The following is a 27,914-nucleotide window of genomic DNA, read 5'->3' on the forward strand; positions in this document are numbered from 1 at the left end:
TCTGGGCTTGGGCCCCTCTCAGTTCATCTGCCTTCTCTGGTGATGGGACCATTCTGAGCTCACCAAAAATTCGATAACTGCCTTATCCACAAGAAATGTGGGAATGGAACACAATTTAGTATTCAAAAGATAAGTAACTGGAAAAGATTAGGTTTTTAAACAAATGCACATTTTTTCAGTGGTTTTTCTTAAGGATTTTGTCATAGATTTTTCCCTTATTGTAAAGCTATCTGAGGAGAGAAAAATATTTAAAAGAGGTAACATATACTTTTAGTTTTTTTTCTTTTATCTCGACTCCCTGCAATCTCTGCCTCCCAGGTTCAAGCAATTCTCCCACCTCAGTCTACTAAGTAGCTGGGATTACAGGCACACACCACCAAGCCTGGCTAATTTTTGTGTTTTTAGTAGAGACAGGGTTTCACCATGTTGCGCAGACTGGTCTTGAACTCTTGACCTCAAGTGATCCACCTGTCTCAGCCTCCCAAAGTACTGGGATTACAGGCGTGAGGCCCTGAACCCAGCTACATTTCTTTTTTTAAGAACTAGTATCTAAATGAGTGGAGGATTCCACCAAAAAGAAAGAGAAAAAGCTTCTCCAAATTGTAGAATCTCAGAGTCAGAAGAAAATGTAAAGGTCATATAAAGAGCCGTGTCTGTCCTTTCAGTTCCACAGACTTCAAACCTTGAGGCCATCCTTGACTTCTTTCTTCTGTCATTCCTGGGCAATCCTGTTAGCTCTGCCTTCAAGATCAGCTCGTTTTGCACATCTCCATGCATTGTAGTTCAATCTTACCACCGTCCTGGTTCCTCTGCTTCTTGCCTCTCTTCAGTTTATTCTCAAATCCCCAGCCAGTGATATTCTAAAAACATAAGTCAGATCATGACTCTTCTCTGGTGGCTCCTTGTCTCAGCCTGTGTTAGAGCCAGTCCTTGCCGTACCCACAAGACCCTGTGGAATCTGATCTCACCTCTCTGATGTCCAGCTCCTGCTACTCTCCATCCCTCCTCTGCTACAGCCACACGGGCCTTGTTACTTTGGATCATACTAGGCATGCAACTGCTTCAAGACGCTTGCACTGGCTGTGCCCTTTGTCTGGAATACTTTTTCTCAAAATCTGTATGGCTCATTACCTTGCCTCCTCCATGTCTTCACTCAAATTTACCTTTTCAGCGAGGGCTTACCTCATGAAAATTATAGCTTCATCATCTTTTTAAATCTCTTTTCCTACTTTATTTTTCTCCATTGCACTCACCATCAATTAACACATATTTTCCTAGCTTAAATTTTGTTGTCTGTCTTTTTCCACTGCAACATAAGCTCCATAAAGGCAGGGAGTTTTGTCTATTTTGTTCACTATAGTATCCCTAGCACCTAGAGCACAGTAGGTGCTCAGTAAATATTTGTGGAATTAAATAAAACCTGGTAACTCAGCCCTTTTATTGTGTAGATAAGGAAGTGAAGGCCTAGAGAGATTAATTTCTCTAGGGTATGCACCACTGATCAGGGTTAGTGGGGATATTGACTTTCAATTTATTGTTCATTTCACCACATGATATCTTGTTTTGAGAAATTCCTAAGAAATATCACATTCTATGTTTGAGACTCAGTACACTAGGTGATAATAGAGGGAGAAACAGAGAGAGAGAGAGAGAAAGAGAGAGAGAGAAGGAGAGTGAGATAGCGAGAATAAGAGTGTGACACACACACACACACACAGAGTCAGGGAGATAGAGAAGACAGAGACAAGAACAAAGACACAGAGGATAGAGACAGCCCTAACTGGATTCATAACTCTAGCTGTGGCTCATCCAAGTACACCCTCCAGTCCTCCATGTACCATCAGGATTAATTTTCCCCAAACCAGTAGTAATCCTGTAACACCCTCGGTGGTTCCCTGGGAGCTATAGAACAAAATGCAACCTTCTTAGCTTGGCATGCAAGTCACCATCGGCCTCCTCCTATTTTCCTCAAAATAATACCACATATTTTTCCCTGATACGCTGATACTCTTGTCATAGTGTTCTGTTTCCCCTCTCCAAATTCTCTGAATCTTTCTACATATTTGTCCGTCGGCATTTGTGATTTATTGAGCCTAGAATTCCCTCTTTACTTCTTCCACTTGGAATACTCCCCTGTATTTTTTATGAACCAGCTCAAAAATCCGCTCCTCTTGTGAAACTTCCCCCTTCTTTCCCAGCAGAGTCAACTTTTCTGTCCTCTGCATGTCCTTTCCACAGTGTCTAGGTTTCCTCATCATTATGGTATCACTTTGTCTCTAGTGGCTAGTACAGTGCCATACAGTGCCAGGGCCTGGTGGGTACCCAAAATGTGTTAGCTGAATGAATGAAGATCAATCACAACAACTTAACTAACTTTGGTTCTTATGATAAGTGATTATGGACAATCAGTAGTAGGAGAGCATTTACTGGTTATACAAAGTAAAGTTAGGCTACTGCTTACGTAAAGCCCTCTCTTATGACAACAAGCACTAAATTCTAGATTAAAGCCTCATCAAGTCAGTGCACGTTGGAGGTTTTCATAGGCAAAATTTTCATCATCTTTGCTTTCTTTTCCATGACTATGGAAATTAACCATTTTTAGTTCATTAACTGATTTAGTAAATATTTATTAGCTCATATTCTGTGTCAGGCACTGTTCTGGGGTCTAGAGATACTGAAGTAAGACAAATGTCATCCCCACCATCACAGAGCTTATAGGCTAGCAGGAAGGCAGATTTTAAACAAATATTACACAAATAATTAATTTTTTAATAATTATAATGACAGCTGATGTTATATACATCAGTAGCCTAAAAAGCACAACAATGCCTAGTATTTACTGAGCTCTTAAAATGTGTGAGTCACTGTTGTAAGTTTTACATGTTGAATTTTATTACTTCTCTTAACCCCGAGTGCTGGGGTTATTATTTTTTTGTCTTGTTGTTTCCAGATAAAGAAGCTGTGGCACAGAGAGATTAAGTAACAGGGTCACAAGCAAGAAAGGGCAGAATTGGGATTTAAACTGCTGTCCTATATTGCTGTTTGGCACTTTTCAAGTTCTAATGAAACCAGGGATGGAGTGCAGGTTAATTTACATTAATTTACATGTTTTCCCCACCCACCTGTTTAATTAATTAATTAATTTTGGTTTATTTTTATTTCATTGACCCTGGCTCTGAACTGACACCCCCACCTGTTTAACACCATGACTAGGAAGGTGCTTCAGAATGTGGCAGAAAGCAGTACGGAATACCAGACTGGAAATGTTTCAGTCAGGGAGGCATCAGGCCTTCTTCTAATTATGGGTCGCATATTCCCCTCTGAGCAAACGAGTAAGTTATTTAGTTTATTCAGCACGCAGTTTTTTTTTTTTTTTTTTTAATGTGTGTGTTTGGCAGTTCTCAACTTCTCAGTTTCGAAATCTTTGCATTCAAATGTCACTTCCCCAGAGCGCTTTCCTTGACCCTCCCAACATCCCTTCTCCCTCTCTTACTTCATTCGCTTTAGTTTCTTTATAGGGCTTATTATGACCTGACATGGAACACTAGATCTGATGTTTTTTTACTGTTTTCCTGATGCCAGGAACAGTGCGTGGTACGTGTGTTCACGTCAATCTTTACTGAACAAATGTATTCTCTGGGAAACTGGGATAGGTAACAACTCTTAGAACCAGGATGGGATCTATCACAACAATATATACACTTGGCACTGACAATTCCAAAACTGCCAAACGGAAGCAAAAGCTATGTCTTCTAGAATCTGCTGTTAAAAGGGAAAGTTACATTTCATAAACTTGGCTTGAAAGTTGCTGACTTGGCATAGTTGGGCATTGGGTGGATATGAAAGAAAGCCCTAGAGATCCAAGACAGTGAGATAGTCTCTACCAGGATTTCTTTCTTTCGTTTTTCCTGAGGAGGAGGTTTCCTGAGGAGGAGGAATAACAGCAGCCACCCATGGAAGTGCTGAAGCTTCTGTCTTCTGGGAAACTGTCCTCCTTGCTTCTTGGAGGGAGCACAGCCCTAGACAGTCACATTGAAATGATATCCAAAGCGTGCTAGACATATAACTTCAGGGTTGATCTTTTTTGTGTCAGTTTTTCCAAAACACATCTTTAAATAACACCCATACGTTTCTAGTTTGTGAATAAATTAGAATGCAAATCCACATCCACTCCCAAAAACCCACAGTCATTTCCTTCTCTGTGCTCGCTAGAGCTTATCTTTAAGTAATTATCAAACCGGTTGTTAGGCGGGTCTCCGGGTGGAAAGCTGCTGAACCCAGGGGAAAGATGAAAGATGAAAGGGAGACAGCTGAAGGCATCAGCAAAAGTTATGACAAACAGCTTTATAATAATCATTCCTCAAAGCTGGGAATGTGTGTTTCTAATGTCTGGCTTCTGTGAAGTGTGGTTGCTGCTGTTTCTACTTTACCCCCAGTCTCTAATGTTTATGGAAGAAAGAAATCATCTAAACTTCTGGTTTGGTCTTTCTCTTTGTGAAATGCAGCAGTCTGTCTGTTGATGTCACTTGACTAGTAGCCACATACGGTCTACAGAAGTCAACATTTTTAGTACTGAGCAGTTTTGGAAGGAAGAGAAACACACTTAGAAGCTCAAAGCTTTTATGTATTTGAGACTCATTTGCCCAAAGACAAGGTTATTGAGTTCTAGAAAAATTCAGACACAGCCTGGGTCAGTTTAAATATTTGCTTCATTTTGTATAACACTCCACGCTGGTGGGTATTTAAATGATTAGATGAGGGGTTGTTAACTTTAGGTCCGTGAATGAACTTTAGGCCGTCTGAGTAATCACTGACATTGTAGGCAGAATTTTACATGTTGTTTCCATTTACGTTTTTGGGAATAATAACTCACAGCTTTCATTAGGTTCTCAAAAGAATACTTCAGTGCCGTGGAGGTTCTGTGTGGATGAGTGACAAATGCGAAATCCAGAGACTTGGGTTCTTCTGCCTCCAATAGCAGCCAAAACTTCAAAAAAGACATTACTCTTCTGGACTTTTAGTCTCCTCACCCATAAATGAGGAGGTTGAATTAAATCAATCAATGTTTTCCCAAAGTTCATTCATGTACATAGTCATTTATGGACTGTCTTTATGATTATTGCCATATCCAACCACAACCTCTTTTATTTACTTAATATTTTTTCTTACATCTCATCACTTAAAAAAAATCTATTTGAAAAGAAATCTGTTTTGTGCATCTATAAGTGGAAAACCAGCATCACGTGATGTAAATTTTAAAAAGGTTATTAATTTACTACACAAAGATTATTGTCTTTACACCAGTGGTAGGTGTGCCACACCTGACACATTGGCATAATAGATGTACAGTCATACCTTGGTATCTGTGGGGGATTGGTTCCAGGACCCCTCTGAGGATACCAAAATCTGAGGATGCTCAAGTCCTTTATATAAAATGAAATAGTATTTGCACATATCCCATGTACGTACTCCCAAATACTTTAAGTCAACTCTAGATTTCTTGTAATAATACAATGTAAATGCTCTGTGAATAGTTGTAGCACTGTATTGTTTAGAGAATAATGACAAGAAAAACAGTCTGTACTGTTCATTGTAGGTCCAATGACATTTTTCATTTGCAGTTGGTTGAATCCACAGATGAAAAACACCCAGATATGGAGGGCTGACTGTATTGCACTTAACCCTCTAGATTCACTCTTCACCTTTTTCTACTCAGAAGAGCCCAGACAACACTTTCTTCACTAAGGCATTAAGAAATGAAGACTGTAGTTTTTCTCTGTGGGCCAGATATGACAATGAGGGATGCTGCTTCTGAATTTCAATGGGAAAAATAGGAGCCTGAAATAGTAGACAGAGGCCAGAGGGTGGTGCTTATCTTTCAGAGACAAGGATGCAATGTCCAATAAGCCGCAGGATGGAATGCTAAGCCGCATGTTTTGACCAATAGGGTTCTGTATGATGGCTACTTGATCACAGGTCTATAGGAAAAAATAGATGGACATCCTATCCTACACTGATTGTCCACTTTCCGCTTGACATAAAGGTGCTGCTTGACACAAAAAGGCAAAAAAAAAAAAAAAAAAAAAAAAAAATTCTATCTTCACTGAGCCTAACTCAAATCACTGTGGTGGGATTTACAGTTTCTTACCTGGTTTCCAGACCTAAAGCCCCTCAACTGAGGGGACATCAGGTTCCTATGAGGAAGGAACCTGAAACATGGCCAAATTGTATGCCATGACAGTTTCCCTAAGCCACTACCAGAGGGACCTGAAGCAAGTAAGTAGGGAGAATGTGTAAGGTGGGGTGGGGGAAGGGAAACACCCAGACTTTCTGGGGGGTTATTAGGAAGTGGTTCTGAACCTTAAAACCTTCATAGTTTACTTGTTAAAGCTTATAGAAGTAAGATGAGAGATAGATTTCTTTTTTTTTTGAGATGGAGTCTCGCTCTGTCACCCAGGCTGGAGTGCAGTGATGTGATCTCGGCTCACTGCAACCTCCACTTCCTGGGTTCAGGCAATTCTCTTGCCTCAGCCTCCTGAGTAGCTCAGATTACAAGCACGTGCCACCAACCCCAACTAATATTTGTATTTTTAGTAGAGATGGGTTTCACTATGTTGGCCAAGCTGGTCTCAAACTCCTCACCTCAAGTGATCCACCCGCCTTAGTCTCCCCAAGTGCTGGGATTACAGGTGTAAGCCACTGCACCTGGCTTTTTTTTTTTTTTTTTTTTTTTTTTTTTTTAATTGAGACAGGTCTCACTCTGTCACCCAAGCTGGAGTGCAATGGTGTCATCCCAGCTCACTTCAACCTCCACATCCCGGGCTCAAATTATCCTCCTGCCTCAGCCTCCCAAGTAGCTGAGACCACAGATAGGCACCACCATGCCTGGCTAATTTTTGTATTTTGTTGCAGAGAAAGGGTTTCACTATGTTGCCCAGGCTGGTCTCTAATTCCTGGGCTTAAGCAACCTGCCTGCTTCAGCCTCTCAAAGTGCTGTGATTACAGGTGTGAGCCACCACATCCAGCCCAGGAATAGATATATGTGTAATAATCCCACAATGATTCTTATACCAATGGAATGAAAGCTATAGTAGGAAAAGCCAAGTATAAGGAAGTCCCTGGAAGTCTATACCTTCTTCTTCACTCCCAACAAGATAGCAAGTCTTGTAGGGAGAATTGCAGAGATTAGCATTACCATAGAAAAATTGGAAGATATAGAAAAGGTGTCCTACCACCTCCCCATTTAACTCACCTGTCTGACTGGTGGAAAAGCTAAATGGGTCATGAGGAATTACAGTGGATTGTTGCAAACTTAATCAGGTGATGATGCAAATGTATTTCCAGACGTGATAACTTTATTGGAGCAAATCAGCATAGCCCATGGCACCTAGTATATGGCTATTGATCTGGTAGCTGTTTCTTTCTGTTCTAATCAGTAAGAAACATCAGAAGTAATTTGCTTTTAAAAAACAGGAACAATGTAAATTTATACTCTCTTGCCCTAGGACTATGTCAACTCTCTTACAATCTATCCTAACAGTCCTGAGGGTCCTGGATCATCTTTATATTCCATAGAACACCATGCTCATCCAGTACATTGAAGATACAATGCAACAGGATTTGATTAACATGAGGTAGCAAGCCAGAGGGTAGAAGATAAACACCAAAACATTCATGGTGCTAACAACATTTCTAGAGGTCTAGTAGCATAAGGCATATTGGGATAGCTAAAGTTGTTTGCAAGTTATTGCATCTTGCACCACCTTACAAAAAGAAAGAAGCACAATTCTTGTTGGACTTCTTTGTGTTTTGAAGGTAAAGTATACCACATATTGTATAACTCAGAAGTCTGGACATTTTGAGTAAACAGAGCATGAAAGGGGTCCATCCTTGTCACTTGGGCATTATGACCCAGAAGACTCAAATGTGTTGGAAGTATCTGCAGCTGTATGAGACTCGTGGCAATCCCTGATAGGAGAATAATAGCACAGAACCTTAGGGATTTCTTTGTGAAAAGTAGTTTTTGCCTTGCTACTGGATTCCAGTAGACACAATGTGCCTGACTATGGGATGTCAAACGATTATGTTATTTGAGTTGCCCATCTTGAACTGTGTGATATATGATCAACTGAACCATAAAATGGAACATAACAACGTTTTATTTTAGATGGAAATATATATGATATCGGGCTCCAGCAGGTCTGGAGGGCTTAGTTAGATTGTACCAGTAAGTGGTTTTGACTTCCATGTACTTCCTCTTGATGAGTATATGCCTGGCCCATGGATTTCTGTATGGAATTCTAGCATTGGCAGAAAGTAGACAATCAATGTACTACAACCCCACTCAATGAGGAGAACTTTAAATGGAATTTCTGGTTGTCTATTTTGTATGGAAGGAGACGATGGCCTGTGATACAGATCTACACTGACGCAGGGTTGGTACCAGATGGGTCACCTTGTCAGGGACTTGGAAATAATAAAACTGAAAGATTGGTGATAAGGAGGGTCTAGAAGACAGGTTATCTGGATAGTCTTAGAATGGGACATAGTATGAAGACTTTTTTTTTCTCATGTAAATGCCTGGTAGAAGAAAACCAAAGTAGAGGAAATTCTCAATAATCAATATGGCTTCTTCTGAGAGTGACATTTAGCCTCTATACCTGGCCACCTTGGTGTTTGCCCAATGGTCCAGTATTTGAAGTGACAATGGTGGCAGGGATAGATGTTATTCAAGGACTCAACAACATGTTGTCTCCACTGCAAAGTTGACCTGGCTATTGCCATTATTATTGTTATTTTTTGAGATGGAGTTTTACTCTTGTTGCCCAGATTGGAGTGTAATGGTGCGATCTTGGCTCACTGCAACCTCTGTCTCCTGGGTTCAAGCGATACTCCTGTCTCAATCTCCCGAGTAGCTGGGATTATAGGGGCATGCCACCACTCCTGGCTAATTTTTGTATTTTTAGTAGAGCTGGGGTTTCATCATATTGGTCAGGCTGGTCTCAAATTCCCGATCTCAGGTGATCCGCCCACCTCGGCCTCCCAAAGTGTGGGATTGCAGGCGTGAGCCACCACGCCCAGCTGCTATTACCATTGTTAAGTGTCCAGATGGTCAGTAAGAGAGACTAACTTCGAGCCTCTGCTACAGCAAGACTCACCGGGGGAAACCGGCATGTGTGTCTCACAAAAGCATGCTCTGAATTACAAAGAAGGACAAGCAGGGCGGTGGTTGGAGTGTTAATGGAAAAACACAAACTCATCAGATAATGGGAACAATTCCATTCTTCCACTGTTGCTGCTGCTGTTTTGCTTAAATCTCTTTACCAAAAGGATCAGTTGGAAAGGAAAGAAACTGTTATGATTCAGCAATTTCATCTGTGAGCTTTATCTCATTTCATTCTCATAACAACTCTCCATGCTAGGTCATAGCCCCATTATAGAAATGAAAACACAGGCGCAGAGAGATTAAGTTTCACATCTAAAGTCTCATGGATAATAAGACGTGATACCGAATTTTGAACTCAGATCTGTTTATATGTATTGTACCATACTGCTTTTTAGGAAACTGTCTGCGATGCTAAGATAGATCTCAGTGGGTATCTGCTGGTTACTGTGGAGGTCATTCTACCCTCACACCTTTACCAGGGACACTCGGGGAGGCAAACTGAAATTTTTCTTCTGTATCTCTCTTTCAGCTGCAGTCAATGGAGTGAGGATGAGCAGAACCCTGCCTGAAGAGAGGGAGGCAATAGGTGGCAGCTACATGCTCCTGGTAAGGCTCCTGAAGTACCCCAGGTTGGGAGGCATCTCAGGGCTCTTTTTCCTGGGTTGCATCTACAGAATCTCCATCAATGGATGGAGAGAAGTCTGAGTGTCATGGAGTCGAAGACCTGGGTTGAGCCACTTAGGAGAAGGTGAAGAGAAGGGGGTAGGAGCTACTTTGTAGGAGTGACCAAATCTGGGCTGGGAGCCCTTTAATTTAGGTGTATAGCTCTGCTCAATACACACCTAGCCCTGGTGACAAGCAAGGGTCATTTTCTGCATCCCTCTTTCCCACATTATATTTCACAGGAATGAGCTAATTCTCACATGACACCCATATGGCTCTTTTTCTGTTTCTTCCTCTTGGAGAGTGAGACCTCTCACTCTTGAAACCGTTTCTAGAAACTGTTCTGAGACAACTTGTCTGATTCCTTCTAGACCCTCTGATGCCCCTCAGGCTGGGTTAGGTACCTCTTCTCTGTGGCTCCAGGGGCACCCTGTGCTTGGCCTTTTCATAGCACTTTTCACGTGTGCTGTGGGGTTGAGTGTACCTATTTTACAGTATTGTTGTGGGATAATATATGTAAAGTAATTGAGCTTGGTCTAGGGTTTTTTTATGGTGATTGTCTACTTGTCAGTCATGTTCATCGTAAGCTTTGAAGGAAGGGACTGTATCTCTGATACCTTGCACTGCACCCAGGACATGAATATTCAGTAAAGTTCTGATGAAAGAATGAATGAATTGAATACAATGAGTTAAAGAGTAGCAAAGGTATAGGATGAGTATGCTTTTCTTGAACCGTTTAAATATATATAAATAATAAGCATACAATTCCTGAAAATTTCAGTGAGAAAAATTCTTTATTTAAAATAGGCTAGATTTTTTATACTAGATTAAATAAAACACTCTATAAATGAGAATTTTAAATTCAATTATACCAACCTCAGTAATACCAGTCAGGAGTTTTCCACCAATCCCCATTTAATAAAGTTTAAATGAATTAGCTTAGAATTATGAGGATATTTGCCTTTGCTTAGAGAAAAAAGCAGTGCCACATTTCCTGAATATAATAGTGTCATGCTAGTAAGAGAAATTCTGTAATGCTTAAGACAGCTAAGAAAAAGTGATGATCAAATGCTGAGACCCTTAAGCCCTTGCTCTGATGTTATTAATAGTGTTTCTAAATCACAGAGACAATTGACAGATTTTATTTCAACAAGATATTGAAAGCAAGAAGGGGACCTACACTATTTCTAGCCACTTGTATTTATTAATAAATGCTTAGCGCTTTTAATGCCTTTGCTGCAGAAGGGTAAAAAGTGTTTTAGCAAAAAGGTACACTGTGGGGACAAAGCTGGGAAGCTTGTACATACAGAAAGTAGCTAATATCTTAGAGCTGTCAGGGCTCTTGGAAATGCCACGCATCATACATCATCTCCGGCTCCTGGGCTCTGTTTCCTGGCATGGATGTTTGCAGAGAGTTTGGGGCCATTGTGGTATCCATGGTTACTTCGTCCTGGAAATCCACGGATGTGGTCATGTCAGCATCGTAGGTCCTATAAACATCAGCTAATTCAGGGGTCACCAGTGGGTCAGCAGCTGCTGGGGTGACGCTGGGGAGTCCCTTCATCTTCCCGGAAGGGCTCCTTGGCAGGCTGGGAACATCATCCTCAGGGAGAGCAAGGAGCCCTGCATGGGCAACAGGTTCTAGCTCTGGAAGGAAAGCTGGGTTTTCTGGATTGTCTGGGTTGGCCTCCGGCATAGGGGAGCCTTGTGCACCTCCTTCTCCCTTCTCAGGGCCTTTGGTCGCAGCCACTGGGGAGTCAAATTCCAGAGTGAAGTCACCACCCATAGCTGGCTTGTGGGGCATTCCCCCCAAGCTGGACCTCATGCCTCCAAATCCTGGAAATACGGCTCCATAGGCCATTGGGTCTCCTCTCCCGCCCTGGAAAAAAGACATTCGTTGAAGATGCCATTATCACATGCTATTAACTATACCATGCAACTATACCTGGTCACATTCACCAAGGATCTCTAAAAAACTGGTAGAGGATAGGAAGTTGGCTGATAGCTTTGTGTAAGCTCATTTCTCACTAAACTGGCTTTGAAACATAATGAAGAGGATTCTGCACTTATCTGGGTAGATCTTGGCATGATCTCCACAAAAGGGAGATAACAGGGCAGAAGCAAGACTTGAGGCAAAGTGAGTTTGAATTTAATTTTAAGAAAACAAGTAGTTGAAATGAGTACTACCATCACAAAACAAGTAAGAACTGAAACTCATAACTGCATTTGTTGAGGGAGAGTCTTGTCAATGGCATTTTTCAGTGTCCCCCAAATGAAGTTCCATGTAGTTTTTTTTTTTTTCTTTTAGGGGCCTCATTATATGGCCCAGGCTACTGGTCTAGAACTCCTAGGCTCAAGTGATCTTCCTGCCTCAGCTTCCCTAGTAGCTGGGATTACAGGGGCGAGACACTGCACCCAGCTAAGACTTAAATTTTTTTAAAGCACAAAGTTTAAGAAAAAAATCTGGCTTCCATGGAGTAACTAAAATATTTTCTTCCTGCGGACAAAGAGAATTCCAGAACTGACCATGTTTCTTTTTCTACCTTTGCTGCCAGAAATATGGGGTCCAAAATCTTAGGCTGTTTGTAGCAATTGAGCAGGACTGTGTGACTTGCATATCTGTATTCTGATTTTCTTGAAATTATGACTCATTTAATATCCTACCTTCAATTTTTTGGTTATATTTATTGTGTGTTTTTCATAAGCTCTGCAAAATCTTTTGGGAATGAGGCAGAATAGAAATAATTAATATTATATGATGGCAATTAACACTTACTTGAATTTTGAACTTCCAGTCACTTGTATTGGTGTTATATAGATACAATACTCTTTCCTTCTCCTTTCTCCTGACTCTTCATTCTTTCTCAGCTTTCACATCATCTCCTCCAGGGATGATACTGTGAATCCCTGGACTGGGCTAACTGCCCTTCCTCTCTGACTCTTTCTCTCTAATAAAACTGTTATTGCTTTTATCCCATGATTTTGACATTAGATATCTGCCCTTTTACCTATCTTTTCCATTCATTAGACTGTAAGTTCCTTGAAAACAAGATTTTTTTAATTTTTTTGGCAGGGTCTTGCTCTGTTGCCTAGGCTGGAGTGCAGCGGCGTGATCTCGGCTCATTGAAACCTCTGCCTCCCGGGTTTGAGTGACTTTCCTGCCTCAGCCTCCTGAGTAGCTGCGACTACAGGCTTGCGCCCCTAAACCCGGCTGATTTTTCTATTTTTAGTGGAGACGGGGTTTTACCATGTTGGCCAGGCTGGTCTCAAACTCCTGATCTCAGGTGATCCACCTGCCTTGGCCTCCCAAAGTGCTGGGATTATAGGCGTGAGCCACAGAGCCCAGCCGAAAACAAGACTTTTATCTTGTTTTGTTTGTAGTATTTTTCTATGTGTGTGGCACATGGAAGGCACACAAAAATACTGATATGTAATTTTTCTTTCACAGATAATATGTGTGTTTGTTAACTCGAAAGAATCTGTAGTTGACAATGATTTGTTAATTCAATATAGCTTTTGTTTGTCTTGCCTTGTGCTCTAACAGATGTAACAGATAAAAAATTTCTTAGGAAAAGAGTTGTATGACTTTATTGATCTCAAATCTTAAACTTGCATGGATAATGATAACGTAATACTAGTATATGCTCATTGACAATGCACGTTGACATTAAAATAATCACATTTTAAACTTGGTTTCTTTTGCTTTTTGATCTTTCAATTTTGAGATCTGAATTACTTGTAATGCTGTTGAATTTGATGTTTTGAGGGGCCAAATGGTCCGAGAAAGAACAAGAACTCTGCATGAACCACATGTATCTTTTTGGTTTGAAGTGTTTATAGTTCAATGACGGCCTTTCAAGTGGAGGTTTCTCCTCTGTTCATCTACAAGCAATGGGCAAAACTCTATGCTCAAGAATAGTTATCACCCGGAAATGAAAGATTACAGAGGAGACATGATGAAATCTTGGGATACTGCTGCAGACTTAAGCTTAGTTTTTGGAGTGGAAAATTCTGAGTCCCATGCTCATTTGGTGACATTCGTGGCAGACGTCTCTTGCAGCCAGTCATAAGTGACTGTTCTTCCCTGGCCACTATTTTAAGAAGAGTTAGAAGACATTACTCACTGCCATTTCTTCTGAACTCATGATGCCAAGTCTGGCAGGGGCATTCTGTTCAAAAAGAAATATTGCATCAAAGTACGAACCAGCTACCTTCTTATCTACTCAAGACAAAGTTAAAAGTTATATAGTTTTCACTGAAACCTTAATATTAATGCTGTGTACAGAGGTAAAGTGGAGAGGTGAGTCATTATGGAATAAATGTAGTCACTTGGATAATTCAGATCTAAAATTTATTTTTTCTTTAATATCCTTGTGTGCGTGTGTGTGTGCGTGTGTGTGTGTGTGTGTGTGCGTGTGTGTGTGTGCGTGTGTGTGTGCGTGTGTGTGTGTGCGTGCGTGCGTGTGTGTGTGTGCGCGTGTGCGTGTGTGTGTGTGTGTGCGTGTGTGTGCGTGTGCGTGTGTGTGTGTGTGTGTGTGTAGCCAAGATTATCCAAAAAGGAAACTTGCCTCCTTAATATTTCAGTTACTAATGTAGGCATTCAGAGAATGTTTATTTGGAATCTCTTGTGTGAGACCTAGATTTTATAATTTTAGCTCTTAAGATAAAATTTAATTAAAAACAATACTTTTTATAGAATATGGACTTACCAATTGATTTGCTCCAAAAGGCATGTAAAACATTCCTGGATAAAGCTAAATAAAATACAATCATTATCACAAAATGCATTTTCCAATGGAAAAACTTTTAAGTAAATTGCAAACAGAGATGTGGTATTAAAAAAAAAACTTACTGGAGATTGTTTATTTTGTGGCATTGGTCCCCGAGAAATCAAACGGGCTATTTGGAAAATCTTTAAATGGTGGAAAGCAGAATAAGTAATTCACATAGGCAAATCCCCATTACAGTAATTTTTGAGTTATATGAAACACATTTTCAGATGGATTAGTATAGAAATAAGTATTTAATATTTAAGAAAACAAAGGAACCCATTATACTTCATATTCATGGATTAATGGGACAATGAAAAAATTCGCTCTTCTTTTTTGAAATGTAGAGACAGTTTTTACGACAAAGTGTCTCATTGAGATCTGTACTTACTGATGGACCTTGTGGATCAGGAAAATCCAATCCTGGGAGCTATATTACAGATAAGTATTAAAATTATCGGTCAAAAAATGAACAAAATAGATAAAAGCAAATAAAAGATAGACAAAGTGAACAAATAAAATAAAAATAAAAAATAGAAGTGTCTCATTGAGATCTGTACTTACTGATGGACCTTGTGGATCAGCAAAATCCATTCTTGGGTGCTATATTATAGGTAAATATTAAAATTATCATAAAAATGAATAAAGTAGATAAATACAAATACAAATAAAAAATAAAGTGAACAAATAAAAAAAGTAAAATACAGAAAGTGTCTCATTGAGATCTGTACTTACTGATGGACCTTGTGGATCAGCAAAATCCATTCTTGGGTGCTATATTATAGGTAAATATTAAAATTATCATAAAAATGAATAAAATAGATAAATACAAATAAAAAATAGACAAAGTGAACAAATAAAAAAAGTAAAATACAGAAAGTGTCTCATTGAGATCTGTACTTACTGATGGACCTTGTGGATCAGCAAAATCCACTCTTGGGAGCTATATTATAGGTAAATATTAAAATTATCATAAAAAATGAATAAAATAGATAAATACAAATACAAATAAAAATAGACAAAGTGAACAAATGAAAAAATACAGAAAGTGTCTCATTGAGATCTGTACTTACTGATGGACCTTGTGGATCAGCAACATCTACTCCTGGGAGCTATATCACAGATAAATATTAAAATTATCAGTCAAAAAATTAACAAAATAGACAACAATAAAATAAAAAATAGACAAAGTGACATTAAAAATAAAAAATTGACAAAGTGAACTGATCACATAATTATCTTGTTTGCAATGACAGTAAAACAAAATGAGTTTCATTATTTTACTTTCTTTCAGTGTTTTGGGAGGTATGACCCGAGAGTTTGCAATGGTCTTTTACTAACATTATTCAAATATACCTGCAGGGGGATGAGGTACATCTATCATGGCTTTGCTATCTCTTGCAGATTAGAAAGTAATGAATTTTGGAATGGGAGCATACCTGGCTGGTTTGAACCCTGGCTCTGCCACTTAGTTTTTGTGTACTCCTGGGCCAATTTTGTAACTTCTCAAAATCTGTCTTCCTTTCTTTAAAAAGGCTGATAACATGTATTTTTATAGGATTATAGGCAGGATGATATGGGGGAATGATACATGCCCACATAATACTGGTTACATGGTACCTTCCTTTTCTTTTATCCATTACACTTTTCTCTACATTATTACAAGACACTTTTTGCATAGTTGTCACCTTTCTGTCAGACAGATAATAATGGAAAATCCTACTTGTTATGCTGAGGGATCAATCACTTTTCTCAGTCTTTCCAACACCAAAAAAAGACCAGTGATAGGAAACCTGGACTTCTCTGGGGTTTTATTCTATTTCCTATGGAAGTTTTCATCTTTTGCAACTAAGAAACCCAGTTTTAATAGGCACAGGATCTTTTAGAATCCATGCCCTGTCTCTGATGGCAAAAGAGAGGAATGGATATTTATGTTTTACTCAAAAAATAAATCTCAGATATGGAAGACTGATTAAGAATATATTTATATCATGTATTATGCCTGAAGGCTACGATTATTTAAAAGGACCCTGCAAATTAGTTTTCTTCTATTAGGTTAGCTGGTGATTCTGATCTGACTTCAAGAGAAAGGAAGTACCTCAGGCTTTGGTGGCTTATCTGATGGTGCCACCTGCTGCTGAACCAGAGGCAGTTCTTCCTGCAAGAGCAGCTGTCCCAGGTGAATTGGAGGCTGAAGTGCTTCTTTCTGTGCTGTGGCCTCGTCGGCGGTTGCAGCAGCGGCCTGGAGGAGAGGTTTCAGTCCTGGCTGTTGAGGCTTCAAGGATGGCTGTGATGGGAGAGGTGGGGGATGCACAGGCAAAGAATATTCATACTGCAGAGAAATTTGAAAAGAGTGTCAGAAAGGGATGGCTCATTAAACAACGGTGCCTAGAATTTCTAAACAAAGGGGCTTGGGGCGCTTTCTATCTGGAAGGGAGGCTAGGGAACTTGTCTTGAAGTTGAGTTTACATAGGAAGCACCAGTTAGCGTTAATGTTGTTTGGGGAGGTCTTGCGTGTGCCTCCCCTACCTGCTTTGGGACCACCATTGCTCATGAAGGTGAAGCTACATGAACCTCCTGGTAGGATGAGACATGTCCTTCTCTAACTTCTCATAGCTGTCTGTATGTATCTGTATCTTTATTTTACCACTTTCTCATTGGATGGCAATTATTTGTTATAAATCTTTGTCCGCCAGTCAATGGAGAGAGAATGATATGTCTTGTTTTTCTTTATAGCCCCTGTACATAACATAGCTCCTAACAAGTGCCTGGCCCATGGTGAGTACCTAGTAAATTTTTCAAATTAGTGAAAACATAAAGCATGATTAATTAAAATGCCAATCAAATTCTTGCATCATGGAGTCCACTTTGGAAACAAATGAAGAAACAGTCACCATTAACATAATTTATTGTTCTACTAAATGGGACCTCGTGGTAATGCTCCTGCTGTGGAAGACCACCTGGAACTAAAATTCCCTGTTAATCTTGGTTCTGAGTCCATACATTAAATGAAAAAATTTCCTGTTAAAATCATCATGTTTTGTTGCTTTTTCTAGAAATTACTTGTGGCGAATGGCTCCCTATTGTTTGTAGAATGATTGCAAACTCCTCAGACCAGCAAGGAAGTCTCACAACAATTCGGGGCTCTGCTTTGCCTCTCCAGTCATCACCCCTCTCTGAACTCACATCTCACAATTCAGCACTTTGAAATATGTTGTCTTGTCCTGTCTGAATCAGATAAAATATGAAATTTCACAATCCTTAGAGCCATTCGTAAATGTCTTCACTTTTACTACCAAACCACAATTTGGTTTATGTATTTATTAGGCACCTAAGCAATAACGGTTAACAGATCGATATATTTATTGACTTCTGTAGGGTTCTTGATGTTTTACTTTTTAAAATTTCTTAATTTTTTTTTTGAGACAGAGTCTCACTCTATTGCCCAGGTTGGAGTGCAGTGGCACAATCTCGGCTCACTGCAGCCTCTGCCTCCTGGGTTCAAGCGATTCTCCTGCCTCAGCCTCCCGAGAGTAGCTGAGATTACAGGTGCCTGCCACCATGCCCGGCTAATTTTTGTATTTTTAGTAGAGACGGGGTTTCACCATGTTGGTCAGGCTGGTCTTGAACTCCTCACCTCAAGTGATCCATCCACCTTGGCCTCCCAAAGTCCTGGGATTACAGGCATGAGCCATCGCACCTGGCTATGGTATTTTGACCAGGATTATTGTCATCATTTGAAATTAGCCTTTGAGTAATTATTTAGGAAATCTTGATTCAAATGAAAATTGTCCAGGATGTAGCCTGCTTCGATTTTTGAGGACTGTTTGCTGCTATCTTTAACATAGGTCTCATATTTTGTTGGCTGTATCTTCCTATTTTAAATAAATATGCAAATAGTTTCAAATTTAAAAATATTTCTTAAGCACTCAAAGCAGTTACAGGCTTTGATTTATTTGGCATGAGAATAATTTTTTGTTAATGCTAGGACTTGGCTATTGCTAATTTATCACAACTCAAGGAAGGCAAGTAAGAAGAGGTTTTAAAGCCTGAGGTTTCAAACATATTGACGCTATTCACTCACCTGTTGAGTTTCATGTTCCCTTGGCCTCATCCATGGAAGAGAGGAATGTGGTGGGAGGAGACCATGCATCCACAAAGAATTAAATGATTTCCCAAAGCCAAATCTAGAATACTAAAGACATGGATAAAAAAAGGCATGCTTATATTTAAATGTTAAATATAACATTGGTTATATTTGGTTTTCTTTTCTTTTCTTTTCTTTTTTTTTTTTGAGATGGAATCTCTCTCTGTCACCAGGCTGGAGTGCAGTGGGAGATCTTGGCTCACAGCATCTGCCTCCTGGGTTCAAGCAATTCTCCTGCCTCAGCCTCCTGTGTAGGTGGGACTATAGGCACGCACCATCATGCCCAGCTAATTTTTGTATTTTTAGTAGAGACGGGGTTTCACCATGTTGGCCGGGATGGTTTTGGTCTCTTGACCTCATGATCCGCCCGCCTCGGCCTCCCAAAGTGCTGGAATTACAGGCGTGAGCCACTGCGCCCAGCCTGGTTTTCATTTTCTAAAAAATCAACAGATAGCGTAAATATAGCAAAAGCAAAAGTGGTGTTGCTTAATTTAAAATGGATAGGTATGGCTGGACATGGTGGCTCACGCCTCTAATCCCAGCACTTTGGGAGGCCGAGGTGGGTGGATCACCTGAGGTCATGAGTTCGAGATCAGCCTAGCAACATGGCGAAATCCCATCTCTACTAAAAACCACAAAAATTAGCCTGGCATGGTGGCAGATGCCTGTAATCCCAGCTACTCGGGAGGCTGAGACAGGAGAATAGCTTGAACCCAGGAGGCGGAGGTTGCAGTGAGCCGAGATCGCACCATTGCACTTCAGCCTGGGCCACAGAGCGACACTCTGTCTAAATAAATAAATAATAAATAAAAAAAAAATCAAATGGATAGGTAAACTCTTCCTTTCAGTGAACTTAAATTTCATTTTGAGCTAGTCTGCAATATTTCCATAAACTTGTTTGAGATTTAGATTTTTTAAGCACTTACGTTTTGTGCCATATAATAAAATGAATAATGCACAAAAATATTCTTTTTCTAACTAAATAAAATTCAATACTATTTTTATTTTTCCCTGTCACTCTATCTTATTTTGTTTTAGGCTCTCATTCACTTCTTGGTTCTTCCAATATTTAGTATATTGTCTATTCATAAATAAATTTGATGAATTATAATGCTGCTGCTAATATTACCACTAGCATCACCATGAATACTTGCAATAAGAAATATGATTACCTGAGAAAGTGTGTTTAATCCCTGCAGACTTCCCAACTGTCTCATTGTCTATCAAGAAAAAAAGTGGGTTACTGTTTATCACATATGCTGTGTTTGACACAACTGATTTCTCATGATATTTGACATTATCAACACAAAGTTTGATGTGGATAATTTAACAAAATGAAAGTGGACACAAATCATCATCGAAAGGTGGAAATATTAAATTTGGTTCTGCCATTGTTATTACTGCTATTAAAATAATGCAGTTGCTTTTATCATTAATTAAAGGAGAAAAAGTATTATTTAAGTGGAGGTTACATTGAAACATGGGAAAATAGCTCATTCCACTGAAATATAAATGTAATTGTGAGGAATTTACTTCATTGACTCTTTTCTCCCCATTTAATTTACTTTGCCCCTTACAAGTTCAGCCAGAAGAGGAATTTGAAACAAACAAATAAATAAAACTTTTACCTCTTTCTCAAACAATAAATCTTTCAAAATATTAAATATAGAAACTATTGAAAGAAATGTTAAGTATCTGGATAGATTATCGAGAATTCCACCATTTCAACAGAAAGTCAATTTCACTTTTTTCATGGGAAGAGATTCAGAACGCTTTGGATTGAGTTTAAGCTAAAAAAGAAAAAAAAACCCTTAGTGAAATTAGCTTCCATGTGAAGTAAGCGTCTAGCTCAAATAGGTATTGATTGCCCCCAGCTTACCATGACACATGGGAATTTCACAAGACCTTGTGAAAAATTTTTAATCTTATAAATATCTTTCTATATATAGCTGTCAGTATTTTTCATTGACATCACCAAAATTTCTGTTTTGCTGGGGTTTTCTAAACAGAATATATATTACATGAGAACTGCAATGAGACAAATACACTGTACAACTTATACAGGAAGTATCATAGTACAATGTTAATGCTATTTGCCAGACTTATTAAAAATTAAATTTTGTACAGGTACATTTATTTCATGAGAACTTTATCATGTAAGATAGTATAAGGAGCAGGACTAAAAGTAAACTGTGAGCACAGAGCAATGTATTTTTAATTAATGTAGTAATTTTATTAATATGTATATTCTATATAAGGCATTAAGTATTAATATTGCTTTTGTTTGCATGGAAATAATGTTCTAAAAAGTAAAACACCTGAGAGTTTAAAATTGCAGTAGAATTATAACACAAAGCTCTAGTAAATGCCATAATTTTTCTAGCACTCCTCAGGATAACAGCCACAAACTTCTGGCTAGGAAAACTGAGAAACACACCACCATATTTCTCCTGTATCACAAATATACCAGTGTAAAGTTAATATGTAAAAAACTCTGACAATACATACCTCAAGGCTCAAACTAGCCATACCCGGTGTTCCAGTTTGCTGAGGAAAGAACTGAATGAAAATAAGAATAATTTTGAGTCTCATTGGTACAAAACTTCCTTCAATGCCTATTGGGCATAGGATATTGCTCCAGTACATAAGGGCTACCGGAGGGGCCACCATTTTGGTTTATTATGCAAATAACTTGAGTGCTTGGGCAGAATGAAGAAGAGCATAAGTTATTTGGGAGAATCAACACAGTATTTGAAAATTTTGCTCCCACCTGCATCATCTATCCTTTGTCTGCATCTTAATGCTTCGTTGCTTTAAAAGCAAAATATGATTTAAAGTTACACGCAAGGAGAAGTAGAATAAAGCAACAAAATAGAAAACTACTAGTACTTTATATTCTTAAAAAAATTACCACAGAAAAAAGTAAAGGGGACAAACTCAAGCTGAATTTTCATGTGCTTTTGACAAATCTACATGATTTTGGTTTACTAGATGTGGCATGGGATCATGACATTCAGAAAAATCATATGCAAAATCTAACTTGATTCCCATTCAAAGGACTTCAGCAAATTCTCTATGATTTTTAGTGAAAGATTATTTTATGTATAAACCTACTATATTTTGGGATCATATCAAAGATTTTTTTTCCTTAAATAAAAAGCATTCTAGCATAAAATACTATTATACTTAACGTGTTCACTTAAAAGTTGTTCAAAAATATACCTATCTATACAATTAGTTTTTTAAAATGTAAGATATTTTCCTTTCCCTTTTTTTTTTTCCCCCAAGACTAAGTTTCACTCTGTCACCCAGGCTGGAGTGCAGTAGCGCGATCTCGGCTCACTGCAACCTCTGCCTGCCGGGTTCAAGTGATTCTCCTCCCATGTAGCTGGGATTACAGGTGTGCGCCACCAAGTCTGGCTAATTTTTGTGTTTTTAGTAGAGACGGAGTTTCACCATGTTGGCCAGGCTGGTCTTAAACTCCTGAGCTCAAGTGAATCGCCCACCTCGGCCTCCCAAAGTGCTGGGATTACAGACATGAGCCACTGCACCTGGCTTCCTTTTTTAAAAAAATAGAGATAGGGGTCTCACTATGTTGCCCAGGCTTGTCTTGAACTCCTGAGCTCAAGTAATCCTCCTGCCTTAGCCTCCAAAAGTGCTGGGATGATAGGCATGAGTCACCATGCCCAGCCTTTCCCCCCCCCCTTTTTTTTTTGTTGTTGTTAAAGATATTTTTCTTTTGAAACCAATCCTTATTACTTTACACAAATACCAGTAGAAAACATGGAGAATGGAAGAATAGGAATTAGAGTAAATTGGATTTTGGAGTCTCTGGTTCTTCGGATACTCTCACTTTCTAAGACCAAGGGGTTGTAATGCCATCTTTCCTTCAGTTATACCACAAGGATTTATGGAATGTTTACTAAATATATTGGTATTATTTTTCCTTTATGAGTAAGAAGTTAAAGAATTACACCCTCTACTTTTTCACCCCTCACCTTTTTCATATAAGTAAAATCCCACCTTCTGGGTCATGGTGAGAATTTCCTTAAATAATTCAGTTTTGGACAAGAATGGAGAGAAAGGGCCAGGCATGGTGGCTCACATCTGCAATCCCAGCACTTTGGGAGACCGAGGTGGGCAGATCATGAGGTCAGGAATTTGAGAACAGCCTGGCCAACATGGTGAAACCCTGTCTCTACTAAACATACAAAAATTAGCTGGGTGTGGTGGTGGGCGCCTGTAATCCCAGCTGCTTGGGAGGCTGAGGCAGGAGAATCGCTTGAACCCAGGAGGAGGAGGTGGCAGTGAGCTGAGATCTCAGCATTGAACTCCAGCCTGGACAACAAAGCCAGATTGTTTCAAAAAAAAAAAAAAAAAAAAAAAAAAAAAGAAAAAGAATAGAGGGAAAGGCATTATAAATGTGTAGCAAATACTCTGGGTAGGAAAGAGGTTAGCTGTATAGACAGGAAGGGTGATTGTGCATGTATGTGTGTATGTGGTGGGTAGCTTGTTGAGAATTTGGGGGAATCGTGAGAGCGGGACTTTCCTCCCCACTATTTGCCAGTGCATAAATAACACATCTTGGATTGAACCACAGAACAAAGTGTACTTTGCTTTCCATCTGCTCTAAGTCATGAATTAAAGAATATTTACACGAATGTATACAGACAGGGGATACATTTTCCATGCAGAATTAATAGGAGAAGAACATCTGATTTGACAAGCAATTGGTTGGCAATAATAAACAATTGTTCTATTCCTCAGAGCGGACCCAGTTGATTCAGGTGTGGATCATTACAGGTTCAAAGAACGCCAGTGTGTTAGACTGATGGTGAATGACTGAGGCTGATCTCAACGTCAGTATCATACAAAGGTAAGCTAGGGTGGCACCCTCAATTTTTCTTTCATTTAAACTTCATCTTGTGTGATGAAACAGAGACTCTATTTTTATTTGTGGAATTAAGGTTTTCATCATTATAATCAGGTTTCATCCTCTTTCTCCATTTCCATTCTCTTTCACTAAAACACTTTAAGAAAACCAAATAGCTAACCTTTTCTTTCAGGGCATTAAACTATTCTAAAGTTCATTTGAGGCCAACTATGAGCTCCTGGAGATAAGAGATCATGTCTTATTTACTTTCATTTTTCCAATGCCCAGCACATTGCTGGATGCATGGCGGCTGCTCAGTATATATTTGCTAAATGCATATAGCAGCTAAATGAAGTTTTTGCGATAACAGAATTGCATGCTGTTGGCTGGAGTAGTTCAGTGTTTAAAAGATTGTGTTTGTATGAGATCAATATATACTAGAATGGATCAGGTGTGGTACTGTAATACACAATTAGCCCCATCACTATGATATGTTTTGATTTATGAAACTTCAGCTCTCAGAGTCACACAATTTTTGCTTACAAGGTAAATTTGCTAGTTAATTACTAGCTTCAAATGTAATTCTCTAGCTGAGTTTCGTAACCATAGAAATTTGGAGATGGTTCTTTTTGAAATGAAGAAAATGTACTTTTCTTTTTCAGAGAAATTTCCTCTTTCCATTTCAACTTTATACTGATAGCAAGAAGTTGATAATAAAATTTCGCCGTGCATTGTAGAGACTAAGTCTTTTAACTTTGAATGAGTGGAATAAGATCTAGAAATTGTTTTGGGACTATTTTAAATAACTTTTCAGTAGAAATATCATAAGCTTCACTTACTGCTTTTTTTTTTTTTTTTTGAGATGGAGTCTCACTGTGTCGCCCAGGCTGGAGTGCAGTGATGCAATCTTGGCTTACTGCAACCTCCACCTCCCAGGTTCAAGCAATTCTCCTGCCTCAGCCTCCCAAGTAGTTGGGATTACAGGAGCACACAACTATGCCCGGCTAATTTTTGTATTTTTAGTAGAGACGGGGTTTCGCATGTTGGCTAGGCTGATCTCGAGCTCCTCACCTCAGGTGATCCGCCTGCCTTAGCCTCCCAAAATGCTGGGATTACAGGGGTGAGTCACCAAGTCCAGCTATCACTTACCACTTTTGGATTGCAAGACTGACATCTGAGCGACTATGGCTTTTGACTCAATGAGACTACACCGCTGGATTAAATCAAGTGAGTCTGTGCGTGGACTCTCAGTCCATATCCCTTCAGTGTTGTCTGGAGTCCAACAATCAAGAACCTCTTCTGGGACACACTCTAAAGACTGACTTACCGGCACTGCAAAACTCATTTCCAGGAGGCATAGGATCAGTATCAGGTCCTTCATTTTGAAAAGTGGTAATCTAAAACATAATTAAGTTGGAGAATTAAATCAGATTAATTTTTATTCAGAATGGTTAAAAGACAATTTTTGAAAATCAGCCTGAGTCTCTGCTCTTCCAAAAACAACCAGGATAAAGGTTAGAACAAAATCAAAAACTAACTTGTATGTAGTCGTTTCTGAAATAAATTAACAAGCAATTAAAAAAATCTAAGCACTTTTTAAATGGATCTACAGCCTGAATAAATATGTAGGAACAACCTCCATCGATATTCTATAAGTGCTATGTTTCATTTCATAAAGTGAATTATGAATTTAAAAATCCTTCCCACTAAGTAAAATATTGGTCTATCAGGTATTATTCACAGAAGTTTATACTTTGCTTACCCTTTGGGATACATTTTGAAATGCATGTGAAATGTAATGCACCTAACAGTCATTTTATAACAAACCTTTATTTGCAGGAATAGAGGGTATATCATTGCATGTTTAGTTTAGGTAATCTATGTAACCATTCCAAAACTTATCTTTTCAAATGAGAGTAAATTGGCTATCTTAATTTCCTTTGATGTTAGTGGAAAATATGCTTCAAATTTAGCTTTCCTCTTCCTAAAATGAATTATCTTTTAAAATTTATTCTATAAATTCAAAAAGCTCTTTATTCTTACATGAATAGAGATCTGAATAGCCAAGAAATTCACTCATCTTCTAATATTACAAAAAATTAGGCAGTATAATAAAAAATACTTAAAAAAATACGTCTATAGATAAAAGTTTTTTTTTTTTTTTTTCTTAGTTGAATGAGTGTTAGGCATGTCATCTCTGGAACATGCTAATGGATTACAACAAGCAATAATTCAGCTACTGGTGACAAACGAAGATAAATCCTCTTTATAAAAGCTGTCTGGAGATAGGAAAAAAAGAATTTACAGGAAACACATGGAAATCATAAAATCCCATTTTACCTTAGATGCTGACATGCACTGTGCTCTCAGGGCCTGATGATGCCAACCAAGATAGTTCTAAGAAAAGAAGATTAAAATTTTTTTCAGGACTGTGCGTGGGACTTGCTCTGTACTTCTCATTCAGGGAAGATTAGAAACCTTTATTTAAAGTGCCAATCCACCAATCAAAGTGAAGCAAAATGACTGGGGGGCGGGGGCGGGGAAGTTGGGGGGGGGAATCTCTGCTCCTGCAATTAGTCTACACCCTTTTATTGCATGCAGGGACATTGGCCCAGTAGGGTCTCATTATTTTTAATTGTACTGCAGCCCCTGTACTTATTCAGAGAACTTGATAGCAGGGAAGGCAGTAAAGGAATAATGGACATAGGCTCTGAAGACAATGATTTTGGTGAGCTGGGGGAAATATATGTAAAATAGATGCAAAACAAGCCATTATCTGTTTTGTGCTGGTTTTATCTGTAGATAAAGCTAGTGACCCAATGCTAGCATTATTCAGATTTTCACCCTCCTGTTTGTTGTAGTAAAAGTAACTACCCTCCTTCCCCCCCAGCACACACAGAGTCTGAAAGAAAACACTAAAATGTTAGATGGATAATGAATGTGTGTGATTTCTTTCTTGAATTTCCTAGATATTTTCATTTCTGGAGATACCTGATTAGAGATAGCCAAGCTTTTGTAAGAAACTACAACTGGACCCTCTGCAAGAATCAGGTTTACTTCAGGTAAACCTTTGGTGCATTTACAAAAAATTTGTGGGGACAGGGACATAAATCAGAACATTCTCTATGAACCAAATCAATGGGCACAAGCGTCAGTTCACTCTTTAGATAGACACATTTCCAGGCAGGCATTAGTATCAAGCCAGGTTAATAAGACATATTTCGATCACTTAGAAAGTTAACATCAACACAGACTGGTTTTTCTCCATGAACAGATAATATCTTGAATGTGGATTGTGTATTAGCTGCTTTCGTTACTTCTCTGCCCATCCTTGTCTTTCCAAAGTTGTGATTTCAGATATGGTAGGGATAAGCATTTAAGATTAGTTTCTGAAGAAGGGATGAGTCAGTACACTCTTTAGAGAAGTAGGGATCTTGTCAATTACAGGGAACATGGAGGAAGCCGGTATTTTGAGAGAAAGGTGTATCCATACCCAAATGTAGGCCTAACAGCTTCAAATAATGTTATCTTAGAAGCTGCTCCTGAAAACCTCTGTGTTCCACTGATGCCAGAATTATCTTTAGAATAAAAAGAAATGAAGAATGTGAATGTGTTTTGCAAACAGCAAAATGTTATTGAAATGAAAAGTATTATTTTTGCATGCTCTCTACGGTGCTTGATGCAGTCCCTTAATCTCTTTCTTTCGAGCCCCCGTTTCTTCTTCTGTTTTGTAAGGATAATAATTAATCACCAGAAGCTTGTCTTTTTTTTTGAGATGGAGTCTTGCTCTGTTGCCCAGGCTGGAGTGCAGTGGCATGATCTCAGCTCACTACAACCTCTGCCTCCTGGGTTCAAGCAACTCTACTGCCTCAGCCTCCTGAGCAGCTAGATTACAGGCCCGCGCCACCATGCCCGGGTAATTTTTGTTGTGTTTTTAGTAGAGGCAGGATTTCCCCATGTTGGCCAGGCTGGTCTGAAACTACTGACCTCAGGTAATCCGCCTGCCTCGGCCTCCTAAAGTGCTGGGACTACAGGCGTGAGCCACTGCGCCCAGCCTGAGCTTGTCTTAAAGATTGGTGAGATGGTGAAGATGCAGCAGCTGCCGTTTATTGGGTGCTGAATGAATGCGTTGATAGTCCTTTTGGTAGGAGAAACTACATGAAATATGAGACCGCAAGAACACTGTGTGTGTGTGTGTGTGTGTGTGTGTGCGTGTGTGTTGGTGGAGGAGGAGGAGTGCTGGCAGCTAGGTTCATAAGCTCCAATGAGGTAGAGAAGGGACCTGATGGAGGACAT

At 39.1% G+C, this 27,914-nt stretch overlaps 1 protein-coding gene across 3 annotated transcripts; it reads right to left on the minus strand.

Moving 5' to 3' along the window:
• Positions 1-10,604: 10,604 nt before the first annotated feature.
• Positions 10,605-27,914, minus strand: AMBN (ameloblastin). Of its 3 annotated transcripts, none has more exons than XM_010383965.2 (13): positions 25,959-26,074; positions 24,946-25,015; positions 21,254-21,304; positions 19,918-19,965; positions 18,683-18,793; positions 16,697-16,930; positions 15,503-15,541; positions 15,334-15,372; positions 14,990-15,028; positions 14,682-14,741; positions 14,539-14,583; positions 13,954-13,998; positions 10,605-11,708 (listed from the first exon to the last, which is right to left on the minus strand). In XM_010383965.2, the coding sequence occupies exons 2-13, from the start codon at positions 24,997-24,999 to the stop codon at positions 11,163-11,165; spliced, it is 1,311 nt and encodes a 436-aa protein (XP_010382267.2). In that variant the 5' UTR covers positions 25,000-25,015; positions 25,959-26,074; the 3' UTR covers positions 10,605-11,162. The 3 variants fall into 3 exon arrangements, with proteins under 3 accessions (XP_010382267.2, XP_010382258.2, XP_030776238.1); XM_010383956.2 differs by lacking the exon at positions 15,334-15,372 and adding an exon at positions 15,672-15,710 and having other exon boundaries at positions 10,949-11,708; positions 25,959-26,076; XM_030920378.1 differs by lacking the exons at positions 15,334-15,372; positions 25,959-26,074 and adding exons at positions 15,672-15,710; positions 27,901-27,914 and having other exon boundaries at positions 11,163-11,708.

The sequence above is a fragment of the Rhinopithecus roxellana genome, chromosome 2 (genome assembly GCF_007565055.1).
Source record: "Rhinopithecus roxellana isolate Shanxi Qingling chromosome 2, ASM756505v1, whole genome shotgun sequence".
NCBI lineage: Eukaryota > Metazoa > Chordata > Mammalia > Primates > Cercopithecidae > Rhinopithecus > Rhinopithecus roxellana.

What these genes read in the sequence shown, in the direction of transcription:
- AMBN (XM_030920378.1), bottom strand. An exon ending in AAATGAGTTTTGCAGTGCCG is followed by an intron (nt 21,305 to 24,945) that starts GTAAGTCAGTCT and finishes ATTTTCATTCAG; the next exon opens with TTCTTTCCTCAGCAAACTGG. An exon ending in CTGATCCACAAGGTCCATCA is followed by an intron (nt 15,029 to 15,502) that starts GTAAGTACAGAT and finishes TCTGTAATATAG; the next exon opens with CTCCCAGGATTGGATTTTCC.